Here is a 15,139-nt window from a genome sequence, read left to right on the forward strand (position 1 = left end):
TTCCCCAAGTTGAATCTGTTTTGCCTATGACGGTAATTGGTGAGTGATCTCTCCTGTCCTTATCTCAACCCACGAGCCCTTTGTTATACTTTCTCTCCCCCTGTCCAGCTGAGGGGAGGGGAGCGATAGAACCGCTTTGGTGGGCACCTGGCGTCCAGCCAGGGTCAACCCACCACATGTACACATCATGAGGTGGATGTTCAGAGCAGGCCACAGCTGCTGTGTGTGCTTCAGAGACCGTTCATATAAGCTTAGCGGCATACGCCCGCTAGTATGCAGTGGGTGCGCTGGACATGTGCAGTCAAACCTGCAGACCGTAACAGCAGTTATTTTGCATCAGGACCGCCCATCATCAGGCAGTCCTGTCAGAGTTCCTGCTCTGACTGCATTGGGCTATAAACTGCAATTCCAGACAAAGGATAAATTGATAAAAGTAAATTGGAATATAATATAAATATATTAGGATAAACAGGATAAACTGGAAATTAATAAAATTTCTCTTCCTTTGTTGGAACAAAATTTCGGGTGGAAAAAGTTTTCCCAGTGTGTGGAAATGCAACCTACTGTCCCACCCTTAATGTTCACTGTGTTTTTATGCCGTTCACACTCTTAGCCTGTCTTTGCTCTATTTGAACTGAAAGCTCCTTGCAGTAAGGATTTGTCCACTGCTTCCTCTCTTTGCAATATGAAACTGCAGAGGTGGAGAGGGAAACACGTTCTCGGTTGATTCAGTAACAACACACAATTAACTGTATTCCTTTGACTCCAGAAGTCCAGCCTCTTCACTAGTTTGGTTGAAGCTGGCCTATAAAACATGGCATGCAGCTGGTTCCTTCCAACAGAGAGAAGTAATGACATGGGTACACACTTTTTGTCCAGTGCAGTACTGGACGTTTATTTTCACTGCTGGATTTACAGAAATTCTAGTCTCATTTCACCACCTTCTCTCCCACTCATAGCACTGGCATGCAAAAGGAGAGGCTGCCACTGGGAGAAGTCTGTTTAGACGTTTCTGGCAGTGAACAGCAGGCTTCATTTTCCTGGTTCTGCTGGCACCAGAAAATGGAGATGCAGGGAATGGAAATAGAATCTGATGCTCAGGACCGGAGGAAAATGGCCAGCTCACCCTCAGAGATCTGAAGACCTAGCATCTGTTGTAACAAAACTTTTGTTTGCCCTTATAGGACAAATAAGGCAAAGACTAGGCCAGGGAATATGTCCCAGGTCTCATCTGGTCACAAACAGCAGTAATCCAAGACCTGTGGACTGAGAGTGCTTCTACTACTGAGGATAACTCACCCTTATGGGCAACAAACGTGTTGCTGCAAAACACCTTTGTGAAGGTGTGGAAAGGGCAAGTCTTTGGTCTTGTGTAGAGCTTTGGTTTGCAGGACAATGATCCACTTGTACCACTGATGAGATGGTTATGAGATGAAAATGTACATGGGATTTATCTAAGAGATTTCTCACAGATCCATGGAGCAGAAAATTCACAGCTGGAGGCCTGAAAGTGATCTTTCATCAGGACAACACAGCGTTGCACAGCGCTGTTAGAGAGGACCCTGCAAGAGACATGGAACAAAAGTGAGACTGAGAGAAAATGCTGAGATTATCTCCTGGAGGCAAGTAAGAAAAAACATCTGATTTTGAAGGGTGGAGCCCAGAGGAAGTGAAAGAACCCAACCTCCAGAGGGCAGCTGTTAGAAAACAAAACGTACACCAAAAAACCTATCTACCTGGAGATTACATATCTAAGTAATTCTGCCATTGTGGAACCCAAATCAGGATGAAACATAGACATGATGCCCTGCAGTGGCAGTGATATCCACCAGCATGAGAACAGCAGTGCTGAGAGTTTCATGGAAAGATGATCACCTCCAAGGAGTTTGTAAGAACAGAAAGCTGGATTTAAGAAGGGAACTAAGCCAAGTGTGTAGAGTACTGACCTACTGACAGTGAGATCTTGGGTGAGTTTCCTTGCTGGAGAAGTGTTAGAGACTAACTCATTGTGCTAACTGCCATAAAAAGGAAAGGGCCAGGCAAAGTCACTGGACCAAATCATAATGTTTTCCCTCATGCAGAACGCTGAGTTTCGTCCAAGTAAAGACTAAGCCAAAATTAAGGTTCTGACTTGGATTGACACCACTGAAGCAGCAAAGGGCTGGGTCCTCGCACCCAGCAACACCAGCACTTGGCAGAATGGGTGCAAGGTGGCTAAACCCAGTAAAGCCAAGATGGACCATACACTTTTCTGACTGACCAACTGTGTGGGCAGCACAGGTAAATAATCCTTAGTCTGAGCAGCTGGAGGGAAGTAGAGAGTGAGATACCAATATTAGCCCTGCTTTTCACAGGTACATACATGCCTTTACAAGGTGCAGGGCAGTAAAAAGTAGACCCTTTTGAGTTCAGTGCCGTACAGGTGACAGTAAGAAGAAAATCTGCCCAGGAAGAAAGCTCCTGAAATCTGGTGCAGGAACTCTGGGTAATTGTGGAACATCAGGCAATCTGAATTAGCACTGTTGTTTTTAAAACAGAATGAAACTCACTTGGTGACAGTGAACACAGAGTCATCCTCCCAAATCCATCCAGAGCCTGTTCTGTTACTCAGTCCAATCCAGAAACACCCTGTTTGAATATTCTTGAACAGGTCCTAGAAATGGTGACAAATTACAAAGTGATTAATCAAAGACGGTCTAAAAATTGAGATAAGTAAAGGGAACAGAGAGCAACATACATCCCCTTGCCTGACTGTTCCTTAAGTGGCTGACAATACTGCTTCTCCACACCTTCTAATCAGGAAGATCAGCCCTGCAGATCATGCCTGGAATGACAACTATGTGTATACTCACAAAGAAGTAAGAGTGCTCTCAAAGGTTCTTGGGCAGATTTGTCAAAGGACATTTGTCAGGGCAATACATATGAACCAACTGCACCCCAGTCTCCTGGAGTTTCCTACACAGAGTTTTATGTAGGAACATATGCTATTAGTATTAATATTAATGCTCTACCATACAGATACCTAGCAAGCTAATACAAAGTATTAACAATTAAAGGTAAATCAGGTCAGGGCAAGAAGTGCAGGCACTGACAGATCTGTGTAAAGAGCCCAGGACCGAAGCTCATTAAATTTTATAGAGACTTTCCTCCTACGTGTTTTCAATGTTCACTTCCTTTTGCCTAACCTTTAACTTCTGTTTACTGTTAAAAGGTGAAGCCTGCAACAGAAAATCAGCCCAGAAGTAAATCCCCACCCTCCAAAAAAAAAGAAAAAAATAATAAATAAAGGAAAAAAAGAGAAAGACAAGAGAGAAATGTTTGTCTTGTCCGCACTTGCAATGAAACCAAACAACAGCAACCTTTCAGTGGTATGGTTGGTCTCCATTCTTATCTCCTGCTGCCATAAACAAAGCTTCTGAGCAGACATCTTCACACAGAAGCATTAACAAATCTGACTTGGTAAAGACGTGGGAATAGGAGTAGCTTGAGGAATGCTTGAGTGCTGCTGGTGGTTTGGAGATGACTGTGCTTCCTGGGCAAAGGGAGGTTCAACAGTCACGGCCTTTGCAGCGTAGGGCATGGATAGGTAGGAAAGTCTTTCTTACGTGGGGAAGTCTGAGCGGGGATAATGGGTAACACTCCAGTAGCAGAGATGGTAGTAAGAAAGCAGCCAGACCAGGTAGGCTTTCTTCATGCAGAGAAATGGGTAATCTGAGGAAGATGGGTATTTCCCAAGGAATCAGAATTTGCATAAGTGTGAGTGCCTGGTACATATTCCCAGTCGAGCAGAGACCTGGCTTTGTAAGCCCCCACAGAACATCATACAATGCAACTTCTGTCCAGGGACTGGAAGCTGTCCACGTTCATTGGACCTGAGCTAATAAGCCCTGGCTTGCACAAAACCAGATCAAGTACTTCTGCTCTACTTAGGCAGACATGCCTAAACCTCCCTAGTGATCAGCTCTACCCATTTCTTTATTGGTCATACATGCCCCTGCCCCCAGTGAACACTTGCTGGAAAATGAGCAGTGGAACAGATTGTTTCTGATTTCACCAGCACAACTCAGTTTTTCTGGCAGAGAGGAAGTGAGCATTGAAAACAGACTGAGAAAGAAATATCCATGCATGAACACAGGGAGTGGCAAGCATCGCTGAGCAGGAGGAGCTGGAGCGGTTGCAGGGAGGAGAGGCATTGCTTTTGCAAAGGAAGCATTTCTGGAGAGCAGGAACATATTGGTTTGTAGGTAATGAGTACAGTGACTGCACAGCGCCACAGTCTTTTCCTGTAATCATTCATATCAGCCTTATTGGGAATAGGGCAGGTGGAGAGGGGCACTGGAGAAGGCTGTCTCCTAACATCCTTCACAGGATAATTCTGAGGAGCTGACAGTGACCCTGACCTCTCCCTTCTCCCCTTTGCTTCTTTGCCTGTTGGGAACTTCTAAGATGTGTACTGAAACTGGAAGTGCACTAAAACATTGCAGTCATAAATCCTTCCTCTCCTTTAAAGTCAAAATATTGCCAGAGTGACAGCACTGCTTGGATGTCAATCACAGAGGTATCTGCAAGGAAATTGAAGATCCTCAAAGAATAAGAAAACCGTTACCATTTCGCTGGTATCGCTGATCACCAGGAGATGAGCTCCCTGTGCCCGGCAGAATTTCTGGCTGGAAAACCAGTCTTTCTTCTCCTTGGAGAAGGAGTAGCAGCTCCCTCTGTAGGCCACCCACTGTTCAGGGCAGCGTGGGTGGCAGTCACCTGTAAAGGAATCAAAATACCAGTTTTTCTCTACCACTAACCAACAGAAAGACACTTGTCAGCAAGGACCTGCTGAAAAGCAACTCTTCTGGTTAGTTGCAATGCAGAAAACAGAGTCAGGATAAGCATCTAAAAATAACAATGCATGAACACTGAACTTCAGATCCTCTGTGCGATTTCCAAATCTTCGTACAAGAGTCACATGCACTCTGATGCTGGTGCAACCTCCCCCACCTCAGGTTTCCTCTGAACTACTCAGATACCTGAGAACCAAAATTGGCTATCTGAAAGCAGACAACACTCTGGGTGTGCAAAAAGTAAGGGAAAATATTACATCATTCTGTGGGTATGGTGTGATCGTGTCACACATCAGGTGAACAAATTTTAAGCAGCAAACAGTAGGCTCTCCCACATAGTCTAGTACTTCTGCATGCATGCAAAAGTGTTATAGACCCTGCATATTTGTTCTACAGTTTAACACTATAATTACAGTAGACAAGTCTACAAAAACCTTTCAATATGTTTCACTTTTCTTTGCCACAGGATCTGAAATGGGTTCCCTGGGGTCTGCACAAGGAATATATTCTTCAAAATATTCTGGATAGGCAGTGTGTACGCAAGGCTGGTAGACAGCTAGAATAGCTTCTGGTTTAACCCCATATAATGGAGTTCAGGATCTGAGCTCCTGTGCTTAGATGAGTCTCTGGTCCTTTGCTGTTGGTTGCTCATCCCCAGCACCCCTTTGTGCACTTACTCATCTTCCAAATCAAAGCACTCGCTAAGGAGATGCTCAGTATCCCAAAGCCTATAGCCAAGCCCGGCACAACTGCTGGCCACAGACAGGGAGCTGTAAGAGAAAAGAAACCATAGTGAACAGGAGCCACGTGAAAACTGATGGTGGTTTTACATAGTTTGCTTGTGTCCTGGGCATTTCCATAAGGAACTGAACTATTTAGAGCATCCCTGCCTGTCTACGCTCTGCACATCGCTGCCATCACTGCCCCTGCCCAACCTCCCAGGGCCTGCCCGTGCCCCTGCCCACCAGCCCAGGGCCCCATTTCAGCTGGGCTCGGGGCCATCAGTCCCTGCCTGAGCTTCCCAGGAGGTGCACCTGCCTCCAGGTCAGCCACAGCTCTGCCCCTGCCTGGCCACAGAGCCAGCTGGTCCAGCCTCTGTGGTGGCTGACCCCAGGAGAGGAAGCACCCACCCCAAGCCAGCCAGAGCTCCCCAGGCACCATGTGGCATCTTGCGCTGGCAGGAGCCTCCCAGCAAACCTGCTTCTGCCTCAACGTTGAAGCTCAGGGTGGCAACACAGAGCTGCATTGATACAGCCACCATGTTCCAGCTTCAATGTAAAGAGAAACCCAAGGCCTTTGCCTCAGCCCTCTCAGCAACAGCGACAGGCTTAACCTCAGCATCCTGTTCACAGGCTTAGACACACGGTTGTGTTACATCTTCCTGGGACACTCCCAAGTCAGTCCTACGTTGTCATCTGCCTCTCCCGTGGCAGGGTTGCAGGATGGGAGGGCCAGCTTTGAAGACCTTGGGATGCCCCTCCACACTTTCACCACCACCATCCGTGCTGTTCACTTGCTGCCAGTGGCAGAGGGTGAGTCCTTGGGGCAACCTCCACGCTAGCCCAGCACAGCTTCCTTTCAAAGGGTGGGGCAGGACTGCCATGTAGACATCTGCTCATGTACAGCACAAGGTGTTAACCTCCAGGCTACACCTTGCTTTCCCTTTGTTGTCTCCTGGAGCTGTGTTTGACCTGAAAGGCATTCACTTTCCATAAGCCGTTGGAAATCTCAGCGCTAAAATCTCCTCTCTCCCAGGTTGAGGAGAGGATGACACTTACTGCCATGGATGAGCTCCAGTGGGGTTTGGTTTGCTCATTTTATTAATCTCAGTATGACAGCTGCACAGACAACAGGACTTTCTAAGAAGCTAGGGTTTGCTGATGTGCAGCTAGGGGTTACTGATGTTGAGGAACCCAGGATTTCCCTGTGTTTCTCCTTTAAGCTCATGTACCACATCCTGCTCTTGTGGTTCTCCAGAGTCTTCTACCCAAATCCAGCGCCAAAGTCCCCAGTGGAGCTCATGAAATCTGAGGTGCTTCTCTCTCAGTCATGTCACAAGACCCAAAGAAACATATTTCTAGTCCCAAGAAAGGATAGGAGTCTAAGGAATAAGATGGAGGAAGGGTAAGGCTAACTTTAACCAAAGACACTACCACAGCAAGCCCATTGGAAACTTGGTGGAAGAAGGGCTGTGAGCAGGACATCGTAGCAATAGGATACAGAATACACAGGGAAGATGGAGGGGGCTGTTCTCTGCTCAAGTAAAATTACAGTCAAATTAGGTTAAATAACTTAACTGCATCAAGAAGTAAGAGTAACAGCATCCCCACAGACCAGGCAAATACTACTAAATGCATAGGGTTGGAATCATATTACGGACCGCCAGACAAGGATGGTGACAGCACTCATGAACCGGCAAAAAACCCCAGAGCAACTGTGAGGGAAGCACGGAGATGACAGGTGTCAATCACATTAAATTACACAAATGCCATGTCAGGGCATGATGCTGAGACTGAATGCTTAGACACCATCAACAGGCACCTCGCAGAGCAGCGAGCCAGGAAACACAGAAAGCGAATCAGCTCGTGACTGCCCTGAGCCGTGCTCTGGCCACCCAGCTCACCATGGCTCCATCCAGCAGCTTCTCTGCCGCAGTGAACACAAACACACTGAGATTCAACAGAGCCAAAAACCACCACCACCACCAACAACAACAAAAGGCACTGTGGTATAATAATTTCAAAATGGGAAACTACGGGAAAATGAGGAAGTATGTGAGAGAGAAATTAAAAGGGATGGCTAAAAGTATAAAAAATTTGCAAGCAGTAAGGGAGACTTTTTTTAGGATCTTTTGATGGACGCTGAAAACAAATGCTTGTCACGTATCAAGAATATTGTGGGAAGGACAAAGAAAGCCAGTGCTAAAACAGAAGGGGAAAGGAATTCACTTAAAAACAAGAATGCATCCTTCAAGCATTGGAAGCTTTGTCTAAATACAGAAAGTAGACCAGATCAATAAATTAATAAAAACTAATTTATCTTGATCTTGCAGCAGCTTGCAGGCTTACCAGTTTTAAGGCCAGTTTCTGGTTTATAGCTATATATTTAAACCTGCGGTTTTAGCTAAGAGACATTTCTAACGTAACAGGGGAGAGTATGAGAGAGCTTTGTTGTAAGCATCATTCTTCTGGTAGAAAGATCTTTTCTAAGGTAAAGGTTTTGTCCTGTCCCCTGAAGTGTGCAGGATCTTCTAGCTGCCCTACTTGTAGTTAAAAAATAGCAACACTTATTTATTTTTTTAAACATTATTAAAGAACAAAACCCCATATCTTTTCAGGTACAAAATACAGAAAGACTCTTCAGTTACAACCTCCTACTCAGCCTCACACAAGAGGACAATGGGAGAACTGAAGGGTTCAAACTGGGTAGCTGTTCTCCCTCTCTGCCTGCTCTCTATTCCTCTTGTAAAGTCACTTCTATCTCTGGTGATGTGGGTTTTGCCATCAGGTTAAACCTCAAGAGAATGGAGTCAACCCGAGATTATGGGGTAGGATAGAGCTTCTTCTCTGCAGATTACAACTGAAAACTAAGTAAAAGGGGATAAATATCTGTTGAAACATAATTCTTTTTCTGAGACCACGTTTCTGAGGATTTGCAATTCTCTTTTCCCTCCTCCCTTGCCTCTCAGAGAAGCTATCTCCTGCTTCCTCCAGGTCACTTTTCCTGATTTTAGGGAAAACTACTTCTAGGACAAGGCGACTGGATTACAGTCAGTGAAACGGTTAATTCTTAAATGTCAGCACCGGGCACCCGAGCTGGTGCCTCCTGGCAATGAATAGAGCAGTTCACCCTCTATTGTTTCAAACCAACTGCAGAAAAAAGGAACTGACTCGACTCAGCATCAAAACAAAATCCCAGGGCACCTCCACAACCAGAGCAGTGGGAGAGTTCACTTCAGTTCTAAAAAATTAAAAATTATGCCATTAGATAATTTTGAGAGGAAAAAAGAGACTGAAGTGGGACAGTCATATTGAAGTGTTTGAGGTGAATTTAAGCCTTACTTGAACTGCAGCGATCAATCCAGGAAAATGGAATAAAAAAATTGATAAATCAGGATTTTTATGACTTGCAAAAGGGAGTCCCTACAGTTTCCCCTTTTTAAAGCACATTCAAAGGTTTGTGCTTGATCTTCAGCCCCTGCACTACATGTGAAGCTCTTGTGAAGAGGATGGAAGAAGTACCTGAGATGAGTTTGAAACAGAGGAGGTTAATCTGAATGGAGCATCCAGAAATATTTCCATGTATTTGTCTGAGGAACTGTGCAAGAGTCTCCCCAAGGGAAGGAAGAAGTGGACCAGTGGACATCTAACATCCTATCCAATGTTATAACTTTCTAGTATACAAAGCACGCCATTAGGTTTCTCAGTGCTCTGGAGAGATGACTGTGATACGCTGCATTCATCTGCAACAACGTGAGCCAGTATTTTTAGGTTTGGGAGTCCAGATTCAGTTTAAAAACTGAAAGCTGTTAGCATTTTATAATTCAAGTCTTCTAGGACAATCTGAAGAATGTCATTGCACTGTCCCAAATAGCTCCCCTCAGCTCCTGCCTACGTCAGTATGGGAGCAGCATGACTACCTAGGACCAGGGAGGAGGATTTGAGGAACAAGGATCCTGTCCTTGGCTATGGCACAGACCTGGTTATCGCTGTTATTACAAGCATGCCACACAGGCTAACACTGTCTTAAGTGACTGCTGGACTGACATTTTGGTAGCATGGCATATCTAAGGCTCTTTGGAAGCCAAACAGAAGACAGCCAGGGCAACTTTTCATTTTCGAGGAGTCCATGAGAGCCCAAAACAGTTGGTTTGAGCAGAGGACTGATCTATACACCTGTGATATACCTGTGATGCTGCATCACAGGGATGACTTGGTAGCAAGGGTGTGCATTTGAAAAGAGAGATGAAATAACTGAGAGCACATCTCTCAAAAGTGATGGAAGCGGGGACAGAGCTGAAAATAAAGATCTTCTAAAGAAAGGTACTTAAACTGTGCTCCTTAGGGACTCCTTGCATGCAGAAGAGAGCTGGGAAATAATCAATATGCACAGAAAGTGTGTTCAAAGATCAGCTTCCTTATTTTAGGCCCTCTGACTTTAGCTCAAAAAGATGAGTGTACATAAAGGAATTTGGAGAGGAGGAATATTAAAAAGAAAACTGCAGACATCTCAAGAGGGCATCGGGTAATCTCCGCCTCCAACAGGGTGGGAGTGAACACAAATGGCAGGGAATGAAGGGATGTCCCTGTGTTTTCTGATGCAACAGAAAATACCATTTCTGACGAAAACTCATGTAAAAGTAAGACTGCTTTCCAAGCAGATGGAGTGTGATTACCAGACAGGAACTTCGGGGTTTCTGTGCTGGCTTTGTTTCCATAGCACAGCAAGTGACCAGGCAGCACTAACAATCACAGATATATGCAGTTATTCTGATCAGGGCATAGAAATCTCATAACCCACAGTGAGAGCCCCCTTTGCTGTAACAGCTCTGAAAAAAGCTAAGGTCAACCATTAGTGTTGCAGCGAATGCAACACAACTCAACTAAAGCACGCGGGCTATTAGGGGAAAAGCAATCAGCTCATGGGAAGGAGATGCTTACAAAGAATGATCACCAATGCAAAATCTCACTCTTCTAAACTGGTGTTTCTCAACTAAGCAGCCAGAGAAATTGCTCAGCATGACATTTGCAAGGCCTGAACAAGGGGAATGGAGCAGAAATAAGGAAAGAGAAAATTTAAAGAAAGCACTAAAAAAATCTTCCTGATAGTAAAATGCCCTGCAGAACTGTCTCAAGGCAAAAGCTGAAAATTTGCTCACTGGGAGGTCTGTAAAACTAGAATAAAGAAAACACAGGAAAAAATGTATCACAAAAGAATCCTGCAGAGACCCACGGGAGAGAGACTGGATGATCTCATATGCCTCCTCTGTCTCTGATCTCTGATTAGCATACGCCTCTAATTTATCTGTACTCACATCTCGCCTGCCCTTCAAAGAACTATTGCTGACAATCTCTTATTGCTGACAAGCAGACAACTTTAAAACTGCAAACCTCTTTAGGAGAAAAAGGTGCCTGGGTTGAATATCCAGGAGTAGACCAAAAGGGGTCTGACAGAGAGAGGGAGGGGAACAATGCTGGGTCTCTGACCCACTGGCTTTTATCACATTAAAATACTCACAGTAATTTTAGAACTAAAGCAACAGCACCGTGAGCTGGCACTCAAAATCAGTGGCCAGCTCAGAGTGTTTTTGTTAGATCTTGCTTTCGCTCAAAATAAAATCTTTTGTTGACCTACCTCACCCAGCTTCCTTACCTCTTTTTTCCCGTGCAGCTTTGGCCCTCGGCGGAAGAGTCTGAGAGAATTTGACAGAAGTATAAATTATTTCCTCACTCGCTTCAGCTGCAGAAGTTTCTGATCTGCTTCCCTCCATGCCAAAGCAAAGAGTGCGTATGACAAGATGTTTCGATCAAGCTGTTGAGCGACAAGGCTCAACGCATGTGAAACAGGAAACCTGAGGCTACATTCAGAAAACAAGAAATGTGAAGTTGCAACCTCTATCTCCATCTGCTCAAAATAACCAAATTTACAACAGAATGGAGAGCAGTGGAAGTGCAACAACTTCCATTTCCTAACCTGATGAGGGATGTCTTAAGAACAGCCATTAGTGGAAGAGGTGATTAATCACAAAGTTCCTGGGTATTCTAATTGTTGCCAGTGCAAGAAGCTGTGATTACACGGATGGAGTAATTGTGAGAACAGGTGCCACTCTGCAGAGCTACCTCTCAGGACAGAAGCAGGTCGATAGCAAGACCACAAGGTAAAAAAGGTGAATAGCAAGAGTAGAAGGTGAAAAGTGGAATAAGCAATGGCTACGGCAAACTGGCAGCCAACTGCTGTCAAAAGGGAAGTAGAGGTGGACAGCATGGGTTTGAGAAGGAAGCCTTGTAAGCTTTGGACACTTCTACTGGGAACTCTGTCTATACCCAACACCCAGTGTGAATGGGCTTGAGACACTGGCAGGCACTGAGAGCTGGCATCCCTCAAGACCCTCTGAGTCAACATCTCAACAGCATCAGTCCAAGAGGGAGATGGATATACTGGACTGAGTCTAGCAAAGGGCCACAAAGATGATAACAGGACTGGAGCATCTCTCCTATGAGGAAAGGCTGTGAGAGCTGGGACTGTTTAGCCTGGAGAAGAGATGTCTTGGGGAGGATCTTACTAATGTATATAAATACCTGAAGGGAGGTTACAAAAAGAGCCAGGCTCTGCTCAGTGGTGCCCAGTGACAGGACCAGAGGCAATGGGCACAAACTGAAACACAGGAGGTTCCCTCTGAACATCAGGAAACACTTTTTTACCATGAGGGTGATGGAACACTGGCACAGGTTGCCCAGAGAGGTTGTGGTGTCTCCCTCCATGGAGAGTCATCTGGACATGGTCCTGGGCAACTGGCTGTAGGTGGCCTGGCTTGAGCAGGGGGTTGGACCAGATGACCTTGAGAGGTCCCTTCCAAACTCAACCATTCTCTGACTCTATGGTCAGCAATAACAGGAAAGGATAGTTTTCTTCTGAAGTAGTGAATATTGACCATTGGTGAGAATGGTTCAAGTTGTGGCAGGGGAAGTTTAAATTGGATATTAGGAAAAATTTCTTCACCGAAAGGGTTGTCAAGCGCTGGAACAGGCTGCCCAGGGAAGTGGTTGAGTCACCATCCCTGGAGATATTTAAAACATATGTAAACATGGCGCTTAGGAACATGGTTTAGTCGTGGATTTTGCAGTGTCAGGTTAATGGCTGGACTTGATGATCTTAAAGGTCTTTTCCAACCTAAATGATTCTGTGGTGGAGAGCACTGACGCTTCTAGCATCCTGAGAAACCTCTCAGCTGCATGGTTGGCTGATTTTGGTTTGATCCAGATTCTGATCCCTTCTATTTTATGCTGCGATTGGGGATGTTTGCCAGGCTCAGGGTGTACACCTTCATCACTGGTACAGTTCATTTACAAGGATTGTTTGGGCATTCTCAACAAAGGAGTTTGCCATGGTTTTCAGTTCTAGGACAGGGATGGTTGCTCCCTGTTCTGGTGACATGCTGTAAATTTCAAAAGTGATTGCCTGGGAGGATGCTTAGTTTGATACAGACTGTTGTGGCCAATTTGTTACAATGCACATATCTGGAAAGGCATGGATGGGATCTGCAAATTCCTCCATCACACACTTGCCTCTAAGGGTGGCACCCACAAGTTTCCTTCCAATCCTATGTAGGGCCTGTAGACAGCAAGACAGGGAGTCTGTACTTGAAAGGAAGGGGAAGGCAGAAGACAGCAGAGTGACACAAGAGGAGGAAAGTTTCTCCCAAATGCTTTGAATGGATATTAGAGAAGTCTGAAGAGATCTGTCAGGCCCAGAGAGGGAGAATTTGCTATAGGCATGATGAGAGCTTAGCTGGGAATATAATCTGTGTGGATGGAAAGAAACCAACAAGATTCAGACACAGTTTTAAGTGCCCAGACCAAGGGGAAAAGGCTGTGGCCAATGGCACTGCAGGCTGCCTGCAGGGCCAGTGTGATCACAAGGACGATGTTATTTGTGGACAAGTGGAGAACTGAAGGCTGGTGGGGAAGAATCAAGAGCTCTGTTTTGATGTCCTTTACCGTTTTCTCTTGAGTATCAGCAATAAGTTGAATTCTTAGTTTGGACAGGAAATAGAGAGGAAGTGATTGCACCATAGGAGGTATACAGGCAACACACAGTTAATAGCTCAGTGTGAATATAAATAAACCTGACTTCTGCAGCTGAGATGTCTGTGCCATACTCCCAGCGGAATCAGCAGGACACAAATCACAGCAGGACTAAATTGATCAGTTTTCCAGGAGCCAACAGTGCTCCTTCCCAGTTCCTCGCTACTGAAGCAGCATACTGCAGGGAAGCCTCCCAAACTGCTCTCAAAGAAGTGGCTTCTCCAGCATGTCGACAAGTTCCTTAAATCCAGCATTTCTTTCTTAACTAAAAGATGCAAAAGCCTCAGAGCTCTGGCAAAGAACATCCGTCCCTTCCAATAACAGAGCCCTAGAAAGTAGACTCTCTTACTGTTACAGTGGGGGCTTGACTTAAGAAGAGACGTGTCCTTTAAATAGGCCAGTCTCACATCATTTATAGCTTTATTAATCACACCCAAGATGCTCAAGTCCGCCAACCTTGCGCATGACCAGCCGGACCTGGAATTCCTCTGCAGTGGTGAAACTAGCAGAAGCCTGAGGAGATACCTTTATTCGCAAGTATAACAAAAGAGTTATGTCGGGCGGGGACAAAACCAGGAAGATCAAGGCCACACAGCAGCTTTATAAGCAATGGTCTCCCTTGCTGGTTTGACAAGAAGCCACTCTGGAGGTACGTGGCGGGGCGGGGGGATGGCAAGGCCCGAGAGCAGCGATGGCCTCCTGCTGCCTTCGACTGAGGGAGCGAGGGGGAAGGCGGGCAAGGGCTCGGTGGCGCTGGGAAGCCTTTCGCCGTTACCGACGCGGCCGCCTGTCTGCAGGTCCTCCGCACCTCTGTGCGGGCCAGAGGTTCGGCTCCAAGGTGGAAAAAGTGACAAAGCGCCGGCATGAGGTGATTTTCGGACGGGCCCTCGCCGAGCGCCGGCCCGCCTCACGGCTGCCGTGGGGGCGGGGCGAGGGGCGGGGCGAGGGGCAGTGCTTCTCTGTCATTGGGCGAGCGGCTCCCGCCTCGAGCCGCACTCCGCCGTGGCTGTCGGGTGGGCGGGGTTAGACCGCTAGGGGGCTGCCTTCGGCTGGCCTTCATCGTTCATTGGAGGAGAAGCGAGGGGAGGCGGGACTTTCACGCCTTTTTTGACCGCCCATTGGAGGGAGAAGAGGAGGGAGGCGGGCTCCGGAGCCGCCCCCCCTTAAGGCTTTAGAAGCCGCCCCTTCCCACCGCCGCTCCTCATTCGTTGAGGAATTGCTAGCGGGCGCGGCCATCCCGGCGGCTCCCGGGTTCTCATTGGCGGAGAGCGCCAGTTCCGCCGCGCCCTTCCTGCTTCCGGTTCACGGGGCGGGCGAGAGGAGCCGGCCGGGACGGCGGAGGAGGCCGGTGCCGTCCGCGCCTGCGGCCCCCGGGCCGCCCCGTCACCGCCGGGCGCGCAGCATGGGACTCCCGTGAGCGCCGGATCCCTCTTCTCTAGGGGAGGCCGTGCGCGGCGAGGGAGGGAGGCCGGGCGGCGCGGCGCGGCGGGCGGGGCCGGT

At 46.9% G+C, this 15,139-nt stretch overlaps 2 protein-coding genes across 2 annotated transcripts in view; one reads left to right on the plus strand and one right to left on the minus strand.

Moving 5' to 3' along the window:
* Positions 1-987: 987 nt before the first annotated feature.
* Positions 988-11,382, minus strand: LOC104836669 (killer cell lectin-like receptor subfamily G member 1). Its single transcript, XM_010575370.1, has 5 exons — positions 11,208-11,382; positions 5,513-5,605; positions 4,607-4,758; positions 2,550-2,653; positions 988-1,562 (listed from the first exon to the last, which is right to left on the minus strand). Exons 1-5 carry the CDS (start codon positions 11,323-11,325, stop codon positions 1,451-1,453), a joined length of 579 nt encoding a protein of 192 aa, XP_010573672.1. The 5' UTR covers positions 11,326-11,382; the 3' UTR covers positions 988-1,450.
* Positions 11,383-15,109: 3,727 nt separating this feature from the next.
* M6PR (mannose-6-phosphate receptor (cation dependent)) overlaps positions 15,110-15,139 on the plus strand; it is a 5,448-nt gene continuing 5,418 nt past the window's right edge. Inside the window, exon 1 of the mRNA XM_010575372.1 lies at positions 15,110-15,139. The gene's annotated coding sequence lies outside the window, so the exon portion shown is untranslated.

The sequence above is a fragment of the Haliaeetus leucocephalus genome, unplaced genomic scaffold (genome assembly GCF_000737465.1).
Source record: "Haliaeetus leucocephalus isolate CR32 unplaced genomic scaffold, Haliaeetus_leucocephalus-4.0 Scaffold473, whole genome shotgun sequence".
In the NCBI taxonomy this organism is placed as follows: Eukaryota; Metazoa; Chordata; class Aves; order Accipitriformes; family Accipitridae; genus Haliaeetus; species Haliaeetus leucocephalus.